We start from the raw sequence: 20024 nt of genomic DNA, 5'->3' as shown, positions 1-20024 counted from the left end.
CGTGACGTGGCTGCTGCCGTCAGTGCTGTGGGGCAGACCCCTCGCTCAGCAGAGCAATGTAGGAAGAAGCTACACGACCTCACCAGGTCTGCCAGGGTAAGTGCCATGAGGGTGCCCCCTAGTCACAACCATCCCTCCCCCTTAACTGCCCGGGGGGGTGGAGAGAGGGATTGGGGCAGAGTTATTTGAGGGTGGTTCACAAAGTTGTCACAGACCCAGCGCTCTGGCCCCAAGGAGAGATGCAATCGTCTGATGACAACTTGCCCCCCCCCAAACTGTGCCAGTATCTGAACGGACTGCTGATACCTACCGTTTTGTAATGATCTACCTATGTTCCCTCCCCCAACAGGCCAAGGCCGCTCATAACCACCGTGAGCGGCACAAGACTGGAGGGGGTTCGCCCAACATGCACCCCCTCAGCACCTTTGAACAGAGGGCACTGGACCTTGTTGGGGGGTCTGCCACCCGCGATATCGCGCAATGCGAGGTTGGCGGAACTGCAGCAAGTGAGACAACCCTCCCTGACAAACACTCACCCCTCCCCCATCCTCTGTCCCTTCACAAACCCTGCCCACTGGGACACCTCCCCCATCCTCTGTCCCTTCACAAACCCTGCCCACTGGGACACCTCCCCCATCCTCTGTCCCTTCACAAACCCTGCCCACTGGGACACCTCCCCCATCCTCTGTCCCTTCACAAACCCTGCCCACTGGGACACCTCCCCCATCCTCTGTCCCTTCACACACCCTGCCCACTGGGACCGTCCAGCGGGCTGCCGAGCAAATCGAAATAACCCGTCTCATTCTCTTCCCTAGGACGTGATGCCGAACGACCAGGGCCGTCTGCCTCCAGACGGAGACAGGAATCTGCCGCCACCTCACCCGGGGCCTCACAACAGAGGGTGCCCGATCAGCGGGCAGCCCTATCCGCCCCAACCCAATCTGCGGACCAGGACGCACAGAGGGTTCGAAGTCCACCACCACCACCAGAAATGGCCAGGGACAACCCTCCTGTCGCTGAGCAGCCCCACACCATGGACGAGGCCCTAAGCATTGAGAGCGTCGGGCTTGCGGCACTGCTTTCTCCCACCACATCCATCATCCCCGAGATACACACCCCGGCGGGCCTATTTAGTGATGAGTCTCCTGGGGCACAGTCTGGTTGGCACATCACAGCTGAGCAGGTACAACAGGTGGAGGTCGGAGCAACAGAGGGCCCGGACTCGCGGAGGCCAGACCAGGCCCAGGATGCAGCTGGCTCCCAGACGTTTTCAGAGTTCCTGGAGTTTCTCAACCCACCCGCACAGCCGATGCCTCAGGAAACCCAGGGAAACAATGGCGGGAGGAGGGCAGCCTTCCTGGCTCTGCAGACGCTGTTAGAGGAGTCGAACCGCGTCCAAGAGCAGGGAGTGGTGCCGCTCATGGCAGAGACCCAGTCCGACACCGCATGGGTGGCATCCGCGGTGGAGGCAATGGGTCAGGTTATGCAAGACGTTGGGGTTAATGTGCACGCGTCATCCTCGGCCCTGGACAGGGTTGCCCTCTCACAGGCAGCAATGTGCCAGAGCCAAACCGACATTGCCGGCGCCCTGCGGGCCATGGCCGAGTCTCAGCAGGTCATTGGCCAGTTGCAGCACGCCATGGCACAGTCACAGCAGTCGATAGCACAGTTCCAGCAGTCGCTGGCACAGTCCCAGCAGTCGCTGGCACAGTCCCAGCTGTCAGTCGCGGAGACCATCAACCGCCTGACACATGTGCTGGATGGTGCGTGCACACACAGGTTGAGATCGCACAGTCCCTGGCGGGTATGTCTAACTCCCTGGACTCCGTGTCTACAAACCTTCGGATTCTGGTGGATACCGTTGCAGGCCTCCAGGACTGGCAGCGGCAGGTGTCGGTGGTGCGACGGGGAACCTCCGCGCTCGCACCTCTGTCCCAAAGTGAGGCCCGGGGGCCACCGGGCTCCCCGAGGGAGGAGGAGGTTTCGGGGCCCGTCCCATTAACTCCATCACGGGACGTCCCGGAATTCTCGGCCTCCCCCCGTCCCATCCCTGGTGCATCGGGTGGGCAGCAGGCAGAGCAGGGTGGCACAATGTCACCCGAGATGCCCGTAGAGCAGCCTGGCCCATCAAGGCCGGGTCGCCCCAGGAAACGCATAGCCAAGGAGAAACGAGTCGAGGGGGGCGATTCGCAGCAATCCTCCTCCACTCCTGCTGTATCATCTGGGGATTCACTTTGACATAGTGGTAGGGCCCGTAAGGCAACTAAGATAGACACTGAGTAAGTTGGCACGGGTGAAGGGCACAGTTTAGTTGTAGGGGCTAGGGCACCTGTAAATAATTGTTAATATTAAACGCACTGTTCCACCTTACTTGTAATACCGTGTGATTGTTCCACAGCCACAGGAATCGTGATGGTGACCGAGTGTCGCTGGGGGTGACGGGTGGTGAAACCTCGGTGCCGGGTGTGCAGTCCCTGCCCCTACCCCCCTCCCACAGCTAGCCCACGCGGGCACGTGATGGAGTGTCAGTGACGAACTCAGCGGCCACCAAGGTGGATGGTTCAGCTATTGCCATGGGTCAGACTCTCTCTAACGATTCTGAGCTCACAGCTCTGCGCAGAGTGGGCTGTCATCATTCCACATGGCACTGATCACACCCGCTGACACAGCCATCAATGTTGTGCCATTCCGTCTGTACCCAGTGATAAGAGTCATGTCGAAGTGGAGCAGTGTACACTGAGAGGGGGGGGGGTGGTTGTGGTGGTGGCAGTTGTGTGGTGACCCTATGCATGACTAGCGATGCAGGTGGTGGTTTGGTGTTCATCGGGGACGTCACATGCGATGCGTGAACCGTGCTGCCACCATGGCGTCGCGTGCCCGCCGTCCTTGCCGGGTCCGTCATGCCGCCTCCTGGACATCACCAGCACCTGGGTCGTGTCTGCGTGCTGCGCCCGCCACTCCGCCAGCGTCCTCCTCCTCCTCCTCCTCCTCCTCCTCCTCCTCCTCTGTGCTGGCACCACTGCCACTAGCTTCTCCCTCCGCCTCCTGCAACAGGTCATCTCCCCTCTGCATCGCGATGTTGTGCAGCGCACAGCAGACCACTACAGTGCGAGCGACCCTGTCGGCCTGGTACTGCAGGGCCCCTCCGGAGCGGTCCAGGCACCTGAATCTCATCTTCAGGAGGCCAAGGCAGCGCTCCACCACACCCCTGGTTGCTGCATGGGCCTCGTTGTATCGGGTTTCCGCATTGGTCTGAGGCCTCCGTATAGGCGTCATCAGCCAAGACCTCAGCGGATAACCCCTGTCACCTAGCAACCAGCCCCTCAGCCGGGGGGGACGTCCCTCAAACATCGCAGGGATGAACGACTGCGCTAGTATGTAGGAGTCATGCACACTCCCTGGGAACCTTGCACAGACGTTCATGAACCTCATGTGGGGGTCGCATACCACCTGGACATTAATGGAGTATGTCCCCCTCCTGTTTGTGAACACTTCCTTGTCCACAGCAGGCGGGCGCATGGGGACGTGAACACAGTCGATTGACCCCTGAACCCTCGGTATCCCGGCCACACTGGCAGATCCACGGGCTCGTGAGCCTTGACTTGCTCGGTCCTCGGGAAAGGTGATGTAGCGATCGGCGATGGCATAGAGGGCGTCGGTCACATCCCGGATGCACCTGTGCACCGATGACTGGGAGATCCCAGAGACGTCCCCGCTCGGAGACTGGAAGGAGCCGGTAGCATAGAAGTTCAGAGCGACCGTCACCTTGATGGCTACCGGGATCGCGTGTCCTCCCCCCGTTCCACGTGGGGCGAGGTGCGACAGGAGTTCGCAGATATGTATCACCGTCTGCCTACTCAGCCGGAGTCTCCTCCTGCAGATGATGTCCGGCATTGTTAGGAAAGAGACCCGGACACGGTACACCCTCGGCTTTGGTCGTCGCCTCTGACGCCGTGGCTGCACCCTCACTCTCTCCTCTTCCTCTTTCTCCTCCTCCTCCTCCTCCTCCTCCCCCCCCCCCCCCCCCCATGCTGCTCGACGACTGGCAACTCCTCGGCCCTTCCCTCTGCTGCTGCAGCTGGCCCTGCAGCCACTGCGGGTTGTGGGTGTGGATGCTGCTGCATCTCCAAATCCAGTAGAGCGGCCCCAACCACTGCGCAGAACATAGCCGTTCTGTTCCCATGCATCGTGCTAACCTACAGAAGGGTGGTAGGAGGCAGAGAAACGGGACATGTTAGACGGACGTTAGTCGACACCTCGGCAGCCGCCTGCCACGGGATACCAGTGTGTCCCGGTGGCCTGGTCGCGCTGCTGACACGCGGTCAGCCTAACCCCAGGTCACTTTCTGCATCCAACGGCCAGTAAACTATGGCCTCCTCACGGGTGCGTCAGTGGCCTGTGGCCGTAAGCCACAGGGGAACCAGCGGCCGTGTCCTCGTCACCTGCACACCATGGCATGGTGGCAGACATTTTGTTACGGGGTTGGACGGCTCACTCTCTACCTAACCCCCCCCCCCTCCGTCGCCCCCCACTGCCCCCTCCGTCGCCCCCCACTGCCCCCTCCGTCTCCCCCACTGCCTCCCCCGTCTCCCCCACTGCCTCCCCCGTCGCCCCCACTGCCTCCCCCGTCTCCCCCACTGCCTCCCCCGTCTCCCCCCCACTGCCTCCCCCGTCTCCCCCACTGCCTCCCCCGTCTCCCCCACTGCCTCCCCCGTCTCCCCCCACTGCCCCCTCCGTCTCCCCCACTGCCCCCTCCGTCTCCCCCACTGCCTCCCCCGTCGCCCCCACTGCCCCCTCCGTCTCCCCCACTGCCTCCCCCGTCTCCCCCACTGCCTCCCCGTCTCCCCCACTGCCTCCCCCGTCTCCCCCACTGCCTCCCCCGTCTCCCCCCCACTGCCCCCTCCGTCTCCCCCACTGCCCCCTCCGTCTCCCCCACTGCCTCCCCCGTCTCCCCCACTGCCCCCTCCGTCTCCCCCACTGCCTCCCCCGTCGCCCCCACTGCCTCCCCCGTCGCCCCCACTGCCTCCTCCGTCTCCCCCACTGCCCCCTCCGTCTCCCCCACTGCCTCCCCCGTCGCCCCCACTGCCCCCTCCGTCTCCCCCACTGCCCCCTCCGTCTCCACCACTGCCTCCCCCGTCTCCCCCACTGCCCCCTCCGTCTCCCCCACTGCCTCCCCCGTCGCCCCCACTGCCTCCCCCGTCGCCCTCACTGCCCCCCCCGTCTCCCCCCCACTGCCCCCTCCGTCGCCCCTACTGCCCCCTCCGTCTCCCCCACTGCCCCCTCCGTCTCCCCCACTGCCCCCTCCGTCTCCCCCACTGCCCCCTCCGTCCCCCCCACTGCCTCCCCCGTCTCCCCCACTGCCCCCTACGTCTCCCCCACTGCCTCCCCCGTCTCCCCCCCACTGCCCCCGTTCTGGACCCCCTCCCGTTCCCAGGGATGCCTTCCCCGTTGTGGCCAGACTCAAGCGGTGCGCTGAACGGTGGGCTGAGCGGTGCGCTGAGCGGTGCGCAGAGTGGTGCCCTGACCTCCTCCAAGCTGTCGTCAGCCAGGCCGACTGGTTGACGAATTTAAAAAGCAGGTGTGTTTCACGACGTGCAAACAGGGCGCCATGACGTCGGGACTTCGGCCCATCCGGCCGGTGAATAGCGGGGGGGCTCTCAGTGGCGATTCTGGTCGTGTCAGGGGCGGGAAGGAGGCGTCTGTCGGGAAACGCGACTCCGACAATTTGCGGGGTTCGGAGAATAGCGGGAGGGCGTCGGAACAGCGTCGCCGTAAAAATTTCCGACGCCCGCTATTCTCCGAACCGTCGTGAGCCCGGAGAATCGCGCCCATCATTCTTTGCTTGTCCGGTACCACTCCGTTTTGCCTTATCTCTTGAAAACTTTGGCCATTTAATCTTTCCTGTGCTGCAGCCTATCACAGACCTTCCCTTTTTCTTCCCATCCTAACCCAATTTTCACTATTTTCACAATAGGTACCCTATTACATTTCTAACTTTTTTCCCAGTTCTGATGAAAGGTCACAGATCTAAAATGTCAGCTCTATTACTCTCTCCGCAGACGCTGCCGGACCTTGTTGAGCATTTCCAGCATTTTTCTGTTTTTATCTCAATTAACACTCTGCAATGGTTCCCTGAGCCCCCATAAGAACAGGAGCCACAAAGCTGATTGTGTGTTTAGAGCTTTGCACTTTCATGGGTCAACTTGTCTCATTTTGAAACAATAAAATAGATTTTCCAAATGTGTGCTCCCTGCACAGAGCCTCATTTCTGAAAACATATGTGCAGAACCATGATGTTAAGTTAATTACGGATGTAAAACCGTGGGTTGGACATGCGTGATTTCCTAATAGGTACTTCCATTGGGCGGGAACATATAATTGGAAAACAGACATTTTTATTTTGTCATTTAAAAAACATCTTAGGAACAAAATAAGCATGGAACTGGTATATTTTAGTTGTTTATTAAAATGAGGATGTAATTAGCAGTGCATAGTTTTCCAAATGAAGCTTATTTGAAAATTCAGGTAATGAACACAAAAGTCGCTCCTGAGCAAATCAAGCACTAAAAATTTCCTACCCAGCAAAAAAATGTTTGTACGTGTATTTCTGAACTCGTGTTGAATCCCATTTTCTGTGGGAACATTTTCAAATAGCCTTTAGGGGTCAAATATTTAAAAAATCGGTGACATAAATCATGCAGCCAATCACAAGGCACTGCTATTTAATTTCAGTAGTGTAACTGCTGAAAGATAAGATAAATTATGGAGATCTTACTGCAAACTGCGCACGTGCTACCAGGCTTGAGACAGCTGCTATATCGTTCTTTTCCTTTGTGTGTCTTTCAGAGTTCCCATAATCTAATGCTTGGCTTGCACTTCTCTCCAGGGACGGTCCTTTTACATCATATTAGTTAGCAAATGCAACAGAGTGCACGTTCTCACATTTACTGTTAAACTTTTCTTCTTGTCAGCATCATTTTGTCAAAAGGCTCAGACCCACTCTAACTTATCTTAAGATACCTGAGTAATGATAAAGTGCTCTAGAATGGTGCAAAATGCAACTGAGAAACTCTGGGAGTGAATCCCTGTGCGGATGCTCCCACGTCCCCCTGTAACAAATGGCCATGCAATAGGGCAACCATATTTACACAGTGCCTCATCACATCTTTGAGAAGCCTCTCAAAGAATTATATAAATAAATTATGATGGCCAAGATGCTGGGGTAAATCTCCACCTTCGCTGCTTAGCTTCGAATCTGGTGGGGTGAATTTCCCATAGCATCCTTCAATCCCTGAATCCCTCCATCCAATGCTGTCCCTACCACCTCAAAAACAACCACCTTGAATTCAAGGGAATGACAATCTGGAAGGCTCTACAACTGGTTGTTGCCATCAAATCATCACCTGTAGGTGGTAAAGATAAAAATTGAATTGGAGGAGAACTCACTGCTCTTTTTTTCAAATAGTTCCATTGCATATTTTATATCATTCTGATAAGTCAGTTTAAATATCTTTTACAGATTGACGCCGCCAAAAGCAAAGCCTTCCCCCAGTGTTGTCCGGATTATTTGCTCACAGCTTTGAGTGTAGCTTGAATTCATACACCTTCTGACTCAGAGACAAAATCATTACCAACTGATGTCTATTATGGATTAATTCACAGTAATATTAAAACAAATAACTACATTATTGCTTGGTTGAGCAGGATTTCAGTTTAGTTCGATGGAGACATTGCTACTCATACATTTTGGGTTGGATTCTCCTTCCTGGGATACCCGGAATGTATTCCCTGATGGGATGGAGAAATGGGTGTTGGGGCAAAATTGGGGTCAGCGTCCATGCAATGCTGTGACCCCCCCCCCCCCCCGACGGAGTGAACGAGTTCCATGCCGCACGCCAGCTGGAGCATGTGAATAAATGCAAACGGGTTGTAATTATCTATTTGCATCTATTTAGCGGGCCTGGTGCCCTATGCTCCGCCCTCCTGTGATTCTCTGGTCAGTGCACTGAGTGCACTCCAATCACTCAAGCGTGTGATATCACTGCACTTGCATCTCTTTGATGTGGTCAATCTTTACAAACATTGGGGTTTCACCACTGAAGCTTGAAAGAATATGAATGGATCAAAGCTGCAGATGGTATTTACGAGCTGTCAGTCACAGACTATGGAAGCTATGAATGGCTTGCAGATAGTGAATCTGTGGGAACCAAACGCAGGCACAGCTGCTCTCCTTAAGGAATGGACATGTGGAGCTGCAAGGTAAGTATTACTGGTATAATGCTTCTGCTGCTCCTGCAGGACTCTCTCTAGCCTGCAGACAGGGGTCATTTTTCTGGGGGGGGGGGGGGGGGGGTTCTGTGTGTGGAGGGATGTCTGTGGAGTTTCTTCAGGCAGGGTCCCTATAGGGGGTCCCACTATTGCAGGGGTCCCCAATACAGGTCCCGATGGGATCACCCTAGTACAGGGGTCGCTGGGGGGGGGGGCTGTACTGGAAGGACAGGGGTGGCGGGCCAAGGAGACCTCACTATTGGGCCACCCGCTCAAAATGGTGGCCCGATAGCGGGATTCCCTGAGAACCACTTGTATTCTTCGCCATGCAAGGGGATCGTAAAACTGATGCAATTCAGCTCTAGCGGGAGAACATAGGGCAGGATTCTCCATTTCCTGATGCCGATATTGCAATTGGCGATCATGTGGAGAATCCCTTTTGACGCTGAAATCGAGGTCAGTGCCTGTTTTCGGATGCTCCGACCCCTCCAAAATGGAGTAATTGGGGAGAACGCCGCATGCCGTTGGGATGGCCTCAGGACCTGAAGGCCCTCCCCCGATGGGCCAAATTCACAATGGCGTGGATCACTTGTGCTCTGAATTTTAGTCAACCTCGCTTGGCGACTGCGGTCTGTGACCAGCGCCACCACAGTCAGGGGGCGGGGGGGGGGGAAGCCATGCCGCTGGCCGATGGGGCTGCGGCGGGGACTGGGGGGACAGGTACAGGTATGGGGTGGTGAGGGGGAGTTCAGGGGGGCACTATCTGGCAGGTCGGGTCCACGCACGGCCGATGCCATGTTGTATGGCGCGACCGCTGCAGGTCATCGACGTGCACATGCCCGGATAGGGACCCAGCCATTCTCCAGCTGTTTTTGGCGCAGGAGACGGGGGTATTACCTGGTCCCGCTGCTAGCCCCTCACCGGTCTCAGAATCGGTGAGGGTTTGGCGTGGATTCTGGTGTTGTAAAATGCCACTGTTCCCACACCGGCGTGGGCACTTAGCCACAAAATCGTGGAATATAGCCCGTAGTCTCCCAAATGGAAAATCCAGTCCTTCGTTTATAACAGTTTTGGTACAATTAAACATTATGGGCGGGATTCTGCTGCAGCGGGCCCCTACCGGTAGCGGGATCCTCCGTCCAGCGAGCTGTCCAATGGGGTTTCCCATAGTGGGCACCCCCACGCCGTCGGGAAATCCGTGGGTGTGAGTGCACTGCCGACGAAACGAAGGATCACGCCGATGGAGAATCCAGCCCTAGGAAATTGGTTTGCACAGTAGTAGATTTGTTGCTTAGCAGATGGATCATATTTGCCTTATTGTACTATGAAAATTGCAGAAATCTTATTGGGTGCAAGATTCATAATGTTGCTTTTGCTTTGGTCTGTGATAGTCATATAGTGATTAGGCTGTCTCAGTTTCAGGTCCAGTGGGAGTCTCTAACACTGTTTATCTTGTATTTATATTATAGAGACTGGGATATCATTGCCAAACACTACACTGTTTTCCTGTCCTGATGAATGATGTCCTGTTCATGCACTATTGGTCATCAAATACATAATACAAACAGGAAAATGCAAAGTGAAATTAATATAAAATGTCAACAGTTTTATTAGAAAATGTGGTGTGGATGTTGGTAGAAAATGACAGAGTGTGGAGAGAAAATGGATGACTGAATTTTACTGAAAATATACGTCAATGCCAATTATTGATGTCGAAGTCTAGTGGCTAACCATGAAACCTACACAGAAGTATGTGACATTTGAGCATCAATGCACATTGTTTTTGTTTTAATGTCCTATTAGAATACTTGGGGGCCGGTTAGCCCAGTTGGCTGGAGAGCTGGTCCATGATGCACAGCAAGGCCAGCAGCGCGAGTTCAATTCCCCCACTGAAGTTATTCATGAAGGTCCTGCCTTCTCAACCTTGCCCCTCACCTGAGATGTGGTGAAAATCAGGTTAAATCACCACCTGTCAGCTCTCCCTCTCAAAGGGAAAAGCAGCCTATGGTCATCTGGGATTATGGCAACTTTACTTTATTAGAATGGTTCATAAGTTTAACTAAACTTCTCCTTATCTCCATTTTCAAGGTGGCCCTATTTTATTTTATCCTTATAAGTTCTCTTTAAAATGTTAAAATGTCAATGACAGTTCCTTTGGACAACAGAATGTGGGTGGGATTTTCAGGCCCTCCTTCAGCGTGTTTTCCAGCTGCCGAGGTGGCTCATCGCTGGGCACCGGCAGGGTCTTCCAGTCCTGTCAATGTCCAAAGCGTTTTGCGTGGCTTGCACCCTCTGCCACTGGGAAAGCGCCAAAAGGGGTTGCCATTGGTGGTACCGGAACATCCCACTGGCGGGAAAGGCGGTAAAATTCAGCCCTGTATTTCAGAGACACCATACCGATTGGGAATTCCAAAGTTGTCAACAAGCCTCTAATTATCAGAATATATAAAATAGTATATTAGTAACGACTGTGACACATTCCTGCTCCAGTCACCATCTTTATTCAACAATTCAAGTGGGGAGGGTTGTCATCTCTATCAGGATCGGGCTTACTTTATACTGAAAACAGTGCAAAGAGGAATAAATTCCCCCAGTACAGTTCAACATAAATAAATGTGAACTGGTATATGAAACAGAGCCTTGAGATTTGCATGTGAAACATAAATGGAGATAATAAACTAATCTTTTCATGGAAAAGATTTTTGGGGGTATGGATTATTTTGCCTGAGATAGTATTTGGAGTCAGGCTAGTTGTGACATTTAGGAGACAATGGCCTGAGTTTTCCAGCTATTCCCGGGGGGCGTGGGTCTGGGAGTGCACGGGAAATTTGCCAGTCTGGATTTTCCTGACACCATAGAGTTTCTTATGTTGCTTTTCCTAACCGGAGGTCAGCCTGACTGATGAACTTGGCTTCCATTTCGGTGGGGAGCTCTGGAGAAGAGGCTGCAGGACCAGGTATGTCTGACCTGCAACCCTGGGAATTGAAATGCCATTCTTGGGTGGGTGGGGGCACCGGGCATCCAATCCCAACAGACTGGGTTTGAATGGAGGGGTGAGGAGCAGCGGGAGGAAAAACCCATGCTCCACCTGGCCCACAAGGAATGGCCCTAGAGACTGTCCTCACTTTACTATATTTATCAGGTTCTCCAAGGCTTGGCGACCCAGACGGCCTGTTAAACCTGTAAATCCAAGGCTATATATAAAAGACCTGCCTCTTGTTCTGCCTGAGTAAAAGCTGAAAGTTGGTAGTCTGGAGCTGGTTTTCAAACATGCTTCCAGCTTTTGTCTATTTAACCTCCCCACCTGGACCCAATCCCACCTGTTCCTGTATGGTGTGTGGGAGGTTCCAGGCTCGGAGCTTGTGCATGTTCTCTTGAGACCTCAAACCGATGAGGAAAAAATGCTTCTACGGTAAGTCTACTTTCATTTCTTTTTTTAAAATCAGCCCAGAAGGGTTCTTTGGAACAGGCCCAATTGAAGTGCCTGTCCATCCAAACCCTGTAAATTACCCCATCAGTGCTATTCAGTACAGGTTCTGCTCATGGGTCTCTTTTTTAAAGAAACATACCTATTCCCTTTTAAAAGAACCATGAGCTTTGCTTGAATATTGATTTATGTTAAAAACATTCTACAGATTAGCCATGATCTATGCAAATATTTGTTTTCTTACTTTTCCTCACTCTCAATCTTGCTGAGTTTTACTCTCAAAGAGTTAAGGCCTACCAGATATTTACTGAGAGTAATAATTCAGTTTGTAACTAAAGCCTCGGCTGAGTAAATAGGAGTGATATAGACACCTGGCCAACTGAGGCATTAACTAGGGCGTTCCATCACTGAATAGAAACGGAATAGTGAGTGTTTGTATCAGCCTGTTTCATTTGGTAAGTTAGCTTTTGTACTTGTTTAGCTAGATCATCGGCAGTATTGGAGATTGAATGCCCCGTGACAAAGTAACTTACCCTAAAAGTTCAAAGGAAATATATAGATGGTTTCTGAAGAAAAAATATTCTTTCATGTGAATAACATTGTTACTGCCATCTTTGTCCTTCTTTTGCAGGATATCTAAAATCTTCAGTTCCACAAAAGCTTGGTGCTGAAACCTATTATAAAATATAAACATGTATGCAGCGGTTTGTAGTTCTGTGCTTTAATGACCAATGGTCATCGATAAGTTCCTTTGAGATTTAGATAGTTAAAATTTTATCCACAATGTTATAATTTAATTTACAATTTGATTGATTGATATTTATTGTCACATGTACTGAAGTACAATGAAAAGTATTTTTCTGCAGTCAAGGGAACGTACACAAAGAACAAAGAAAAGTACAGCACAGGAACAGGCCCTTCGGCCCTCCAAGCCTGTGCCGACCATGCTGCCCATCTAAACTAAAATCTTCCACACTTCCTGGGTCCGTATCCTTCTATTCCTATCCTATTCATGTATTTGTCAAGATGCCCCTTAAATGTCACTATCGTCCCTGCTTCTACCACCTCCTCCGGCAGCGAGTTCCAGGCATCCACTACCCTCTGTGTAAAAAACTTGCCTCGTACATCTCCTCTAAACCTTGCCCCTCGCACCTGAAACCTATGCCCCCTAGTAACTGACACCTCTACCCTGGGAAAAAGCCTCTGACTATCCACTCTGTCTATGCCCCTCATAATTTTGTAGACCTCTATCAGGTCGCCCCTCAACCTCCGCTGTTCCAGTGAGAACAAAGAGTTCATTCAGCCGTTCCTCATAGCTAATGTCCTCCATACCAGGCAACATCCTGGTAAATCTCTTCTGCACCCTTTCTAAAGCATCCATATTCTTCTGGTAGTATGGCGACCAGAATTGAACACTATACTCCAAGTGTGACCTAACTAAGGTTCCACACAGCTGCAACATGACTTGCCAATTTCTATACTCAATGCCCCGGCCAATGAAGGCAAGCATGCCCTATGCCTTCTTGACTACCTTCTCCACCTGTGTTGCCCCTTTCAGTGACCTGTGGATCTGTACACCTAGATCTCGCTGAGTGTCAATACTCTTGAGGGTTCTACCATTCACTGTATATTCCCCACCTACATTGGACCTTCCAAAGTGCATTACCTCACATTTGCCCGGATTAAACTCCATCTGCCATCTCTCCATCTCTCCGCCCAAGTCTCCAAACGATCTAAATCCTGCTGTATCCTCTGACAATCCTCATCGCTATCCTCAATTCCACCAACCTTTGTGTTGTCTGCAAACTTAATACTCAGATCAGTTACATTTTCCTCCAAATCATTTATATATACTACGAACAGCAAAGGTCCCAGCACTGATCCCTGCGGAACACCACTAGTCACAGCCCTCCAATCAGAAAAGCACCCTTCCATTGCTACTCTCTGCCTTCTATGACTGAGCCAGTTCTGTATCCAGCTTGCCAGCTCACCCCGATCCCGTGTGACTTTACCTTTTGTGCCAGTCTGCCATGAGGGACCTTGTCAAAGGCCTTACTGAAGTCCATATAGACAACATCCACTGCCCCACCTGCATCAATCACCTTTGTGATCTCTTCGAAAAACTTTATCAAGTTAGTGAGACATGACCTTCCCTTCACAAAACCGTGCTGACTCTCGCTAATACGTCCATTTGCTTCCAAATGGGAGTAGATCCTGTCTCGAAGAATTCTCTCCAGTAATTTCCCTCCCACTGACGTAAGGCTTCTTAAACAAAGGAACAACATTGGCTATTCTCCAGTCCTCCAGGACATCACCTGAAAACAGTGAGGATCAAAAGATTTCTGTCAAGGACTCAGCAATTTCCTCTCTAGCCTCCTCCAGTATTCTGGCGTAGATCCCATCAGGCCCTGGGGACTTATCTACTTTAATATTTTTCAAGACGCCCAACACCTCATCTTTTTTGATCTCAATGTGACCCAGGCTATCTACACACCCTTCTCCAGACTCAACATCCACCAATTCGTTCTCTTTGGTGAATACTGATGCAAAGTATTCATTTAGTACCTTGCCCATTTCCTCTGGCTCCACACATAAATTCCCTTGCCTATCCTTCAGTGGGCCAAACCTTTCCCTTGCTACCATCTTGCTTTTTATGTACGTGTAAAAAGCCTTGGGATTTTCCTTAACCCTATTTGCCAATGACTTTTCGTGACCCCTTTTAGCCTGCCTGACTCCTTGCTTAAATTACTTCCTATTTTCCTTATATTCCACACAGGCTTCGTTTGTTCCCAGCCTTCTAGCCCTGACAAATGTCTCCTTTTTCTTTTGACGGGGCCGACAATATCTCTCGTTCTCCAAGGTTCCCGAAATTTGCTGTATTTATCCTTCTTCCGTACAGGAACATGCCGGTTCTGAATTCCTTTCAACTGACATTTGAAAGCCTCCCACATGTCAGATATTGATTTACCCTCAATCATCCGCCCCCACCCCCAATCTAGGTTCTTCAGTTCCTGCCTAATATTGTTATAATTAGCCTTCCCCCAATTGAGCACATTCACCCTAGGACCACTATTATCCTTGTCCACCAGCACTTTAAAACTTACTGAATGGTGGTCACTGTTCCCGAAATGCTCCCCTACTGAAACTTCTACCACCTGGCCGGGCTCATTCCCCAATACCAGGTCCAGTACTACCCCTTCCCTAGTTGGACTATCTACATATTGTTTTAAGAAGCCCTCCTGGATGCTCCTTACAAACTCTGCCCCGTCCAAGCCCCTAGCACTAAGTGAGTCCCTGTCAATATTGGGGAAGTTGAAGTCTCCCATCACAACAACCCTGTTGCTTTTACTCCTTTCCAAAATCTGTCTACCTATCTGCACCTCTATTTCCCGCTGGCTGTTTGGAGGCCTGTAGTAAACCCCCAACATTGTGACTGCACCCTTCTTATTCCTGATCTCTACCCATATAGCCTCGCTGCCCTCTGAGGTGTCCTCCCATAGTACAGCTGTGATATTCTCCCCAACCAGTAGCGCAATCCGCCACCCCTTTTATATCCCCCTCTATCCCATCTGAAATATCTAAATCCTGGAACGTTTAGCTGCCAATCCTGTCCTTCCCTCAACCAGGTCTCTGTAATGGCAACAACATCATAGTTCCAAGTACTAATCCAAGCTCTGAGTTCATCTGCCTTACCCGTTATACTTCTTGCATTAAAACATATGCACTTCAGGCCACCAGACCCGCTGTTTTCAGCAACATCTCCCTGTCTGCTCTTCCTCAGAGCCTTACTGGTCCTATTCCCCAGTTATCCCTCAATGTTTTTACCTTCTGACCTATTGCTCCGGTGCCCACCCCCCTGCCATACTAGTTTAAACCCTCCAGTGTGACACTAGCAAACCTCGTGGCCAGGATATTTATGCCTCTCCAGTTTAGATGTAACCCGTCCTTCTTATACAGGTCACACCTGCCCCGGAAGAGCTCCCAGTGGTCCAGATAACGGAAACCCTCCGTCCTACACCAGCTGTTTAGCCACGTGTTTAGCTGCTCTATCTTCCTATTTCTAGCCTCACTGCCATGTGGCACCGGGAGTAATCCCAAGATTACAACCCTAGAGGTCCTGTCTTTTACCTTTCTGCCTAGCTCCCTGAACACCTGCTGCAGGACCTCATGCCCCTTCCTGCCTATGTCGTTAGTACCAATATGTACAACGACCTCTGCCTGTTTGCCCTCCCCCTTCAGGATGCCCACTACCCGTTCTGAGACATCCTGGACCCTGGCACCAGGGAGGCAACATACCATCCTGGAGTCTCTTTCACGTCCACAGAAGCGCCTATCTGTGCCCTTCACTATAGAGTCCCCTATGACTATTGCTCTTCTGTGCTTTGACTCTCCCTGCTGAACATCAGAGCCAGCCGTGGTGCCACTGCTCTGGCTGCTGCTGTTTTCCCCTGATGGACTATTCCCCCCAACAGTATCCAAAGCGGTATACCTGTTCGAGAGGGGGACAACCACAGGGGATTCCTGCACTGACTGCCTGCCCCTTCTGGTGGTCACCCATCTCTCTGCCTGCACCTTGGGTGAACACGTCTCTATAACTCCTATCTATGACACTTTCCGCCACCTGCATGCTCCTAAGTGCATCCAATAGCTGCTCCAACGGTCTGTGAGGAGCTGCCATTGGTTACACTTGCTGCAGATGTAGTCGACCGGAACGCTGGAAGCGTCACAGATCTGCCACATCTCACAGTTGGAGCACTGCAACCCGCTGAGTGACATTTAAGCACTAATTAATTAATTTAAAATAAACACTTGAATTATTGTTAGATTGAGTTACAATTAACTATATGGCCCTGTCGCTAGATGATTTTTACTGTAAAATTAAATGCTAAATACCGATCACTGCCCTCAGGTTTAGTTACTCCACTATCTAGTGAATCAATTAGATTTATTTTGCAATATTATTTTTTTTTTTCAAATTTAACAGATTCCCAACCAGCCAATGATGTCACTTCCGTTCCACCCCGCCACACAATTTGAAAAGGTAATAAAAATCACCTTCCCAGGATGTGCTCTGATTCTCTCCCTGCAGATTAACAGTTACAAGCCAGAAGAAAGAAAACAAAATGGTAGGGAAAAAACACCTCCCACTCTGCACCAAATTACCTCACTGCACCAAATTACCAAGTTCCAATTCCCACTCTGGATGTGTCTCCTTTACCTGCGCAAAGCTTATTGAGTGCGCTTTCTGTCTATCTTTTACACAGACCACAGCTATCCAGGGTGACTCACAGTACTTAAGCTTCAATCAGAAGAATACAATGTACACCCTTGTGTGACTAAACAGGCCTCGGGTGACTGACAGATAACTGCCTCTCAGCAATTAGGGTGGGGGCAGCTTCAGCCAATCGGACACTAAGCTACACATTGCACTTTTAACTGAAAAACAGCAAAATTAGACTTACCACTTACCTTTCCTGATTACCTCATTGCACAGTACGTACATAGTAGACAAAAGAATATTCAACAGAGTACATTGACAAATGGTGCATCAACAAATATTGATTGGTTACAGTGCGGAACAAGGGCCAAACAAAGCACTGCATGAGAAAGAGCAGCATAGGGCGTCGTGAATAGTGTTCGGAAAGGCAGTATCTCATTTGCTACAATGTAAAACTTCCTTTTCGCAGTTTAGTTTTTACTTTGTTCCATTCATCTCTTTTGCTTGAAGGTATTTTCTCTTAATCGGGAACAGTTCCAGAAGGTACTATCGACCTTCCAGAATTAGCAGCTAGGAAAAGCCAAAGGGAAGCTGGAGCAAAATTAGAGGTGGGAGTAGGGGTAAGATAGAGAAGTACAGATGCAAAAGAGAACCATGGCAAAACATGTAGAGGAGTGTAGGTACGTGTGGGGGGGAGAGGATGAAGGGGAAGACGAGGGAAGGAGAGGTGGAGAGGGAAGGGAGGAGGGGAAGCAGTACACGGAAACACAGTTCCCATACCAGCCTCCCTGGACAGGCGCCGGAATGTGGTGACTAGGGGCTTTTCACAGTAACTTCATTGAAGCCTACTCGTGACAATAAGCGATTTTCATTTCATCTTCATTTTTTCAAAAGGAGGGGGGAAAGGCAAAATAACGAAGCAGGGAAAGGAGGTTTGTGAAATGAGCATCCACAGGCATGTTGGGTTGTCAGGCTGTTGAGCAAGGAGGGCAGAGCAACTGAGGTAAGGAAATAACATTCTGTGCCATGAAAGGCCATAGGGAGAAGGACCAAAGGAATATAAGTTATCTGTGGGCTAATTCAAGTGGGATTCAAGCCTGGGATAGCAGCAAGACAGTCGGAAACAGAATAGTGATAGGATCAGGTTAAAACAACAGTCAGAATTCACATATGAATGGACAGACAGAAACAGGAGTCATGGACATGGCAAACAGCAAGACAATTCGGAGCTCTGGTCATAAACAGACGGGAAGGAGAAGATGAAGTGAGAGTCCAAAATTAAATTCTGAGGTCCTATGATGGGATGAAAGCGACCTGTACAAAGGATGGAGTCACCTCACACTCATCGCCATTAATCATTGTTGTGGGTTGCCTGGATATATTGTGATGATGTCACAATCCTCTGAATGAATAAAAAAGTTTGACTAATTCAAGGCCAGCATTACCAGCATGCTGATAGCAGCCTTGTATTAACTGGCTCCATCCTACAATACAATCCATCTGACCTAAACCCAGGAACACCTGCAATCATATCTTGGTCTGGCAACACCAACAGCCTGCCAGTGGACGAGCAACAATTCGGAACCTATCACAGTAACTCCAGCAACTTGATAATGACCTGGCGTGCCAGTAGAAACCTGATACTGGCCCAGAAGGTGAGCAGATTAATCCCAGCCCAGCAACATCTGCTGTCAGAACCCAGCAACAACAGCAAACTGTTTACACTGGGCAGCGACACAACTAGATGCATCCAGATCACACCAGCTACCTGATCCTAATCCAACGACAGCTGCAGAATGTTTGAACATAGAACATACAGTGCAGAAGGAGGCCATTCGGCCCATCGAGTCTGCATCGACCCACTTAAGCCCTCACTTCCACCTTATCCCCGTAACCCAATAATGCCTCCTAACCCTTTTTATTGGTCACTATGGGCAATTCAGCATGGCTAATCCACCTAACCTGCACATCTTTGGACTGTGGGAGGAAGCCGGAGCACACGGAGGAAACCCACGCAGACACGGGGATAACGTGCAGACTCCGCACAGACAGTGAACCAGTGGCGAATCGAACCTGGGATTTTGGCGCTGTGAAGCCACAGTGCTATCCACTTGTGCTACTGTGCTGCCCAAAGTATAGTATAGTATGACCAGCAATCTAATCCTAGCACAGGAGCAATACCAGCAGTGTGCTAACTCCAAAGTACTATCCCAAAGAAAGGTAATCGACCTATAAAGTTAAGCCTACCCTAACCTCTCCACAGATGCTGCCTGATCTGGTGAGTATTTCAAGTATTTTCCCTGTTTTGAATATAAAAGAGGAGGGGTGCACAAGTAAAAGGCTTGGGTTTGATGTGGCAGCGGCTGTGTCTCTATGATATTCTTAGTGTATAAACTTGAACTGATTTAATACCATTATATTATAGAATGCCATAGAAAGGAAATGAAAGATCATACATGTAACCATATTAGATACAACATCCAGAAATGAGAAACTTAATAATGAATATTCAGCATGGAATTCAAAAGGGAAAATCTTGCTTGACTAAACGTATTGCATTTTTTGAAGAGGTGACAGAGAATAGAAAATGGTAATGTAGTAGATATGGTTTATCTGGAGTTTCAGAAAGCCTTTGATAAGGTGCCCCACAATGAAGTAATGAATAAGGTCAGAGAATGTGGATTCAGGGCACAAGCAGCAGATGGTTTGCTAGCTGGCTTTAAGACAGAATGCAGTGAGTGGGAATAAAGGGTGGTTATTCAGCGTGACAGAGGTTGGGAAGTGTTGTTTCACAAGGATCACCGATGGAACTACAGTTGTTCAGGAATCAAAAACATAATCTTTAAATTAGTGGAAGATACCAAGCTGGGTGAATGTGTAAGTCTAGGTGGGGTAAAGGAACAAAGACATGTCAGAGTACAAATAAATTAATCACTAAAGGTTTCACCACAGGTTAGCAAGGCCTTAAGGAAAGCAAACAAAGAACTGGGCCGGGATTCTCCCCTACCCGACGGGGCGGGGGGACCCGGCGTGCCGGAGTGGCGTGAACCACTCCGGTGTCGGGCCGCCCCAGAGGTGCGGAATTCTCCGCCCTCACATTGAGGGGCTAGG

General features: G+C 50.7%; 1 protein-coding gene across 4 annotated transcripts in view; it reads right to left on the bottom strand.

Annotated features, from left to right (window-relative positions):
* The window catches only part of dyrk4 (dual-specificity tyrosine-(Y)-phosphorylation regulated kinase 4), a 143924-nt gene that overhangs the window by 51302 nt on the left and 72598 nt on the right, over nt 1–20024 (bottom strand). For 3 of the 4 annotated variants that reach the window (XM_038811365.1, XM_038811367.1, XM_038811366.1), the window contains exon 6: nt 12229–12369. The exons of the other annotated variant lie outside the window; for it this stretch is intronic. In XM_038811365.1, coding sequence (XP_038667293.1) covers nt 12229–12369 — 141 coding nt within the window. The remainder of the gene's footprint in view (nt 1–12228; nt 12370–20024) is intronic. 4 annotated transcript variants of the gene reach the window in all.

This window comes from Scyliorhinus canicula, chromosome 11, assembly GCF_902713615.1.
Source record: "Scyliorhinus canicula chromosome 11, sScyCan1.1, whole genome shotgun sequence".
Lineage (NCBI taxonomy): Eukaryota > Metazoa > Chordata > Chondrichthyes > Carcharhiniformes > Scyliorhinidae > Scyliorhinus > Scyliorhinus canicula.
This window is presented reverse-complemented; position numbering and strand designations above follow the sequence as displayed.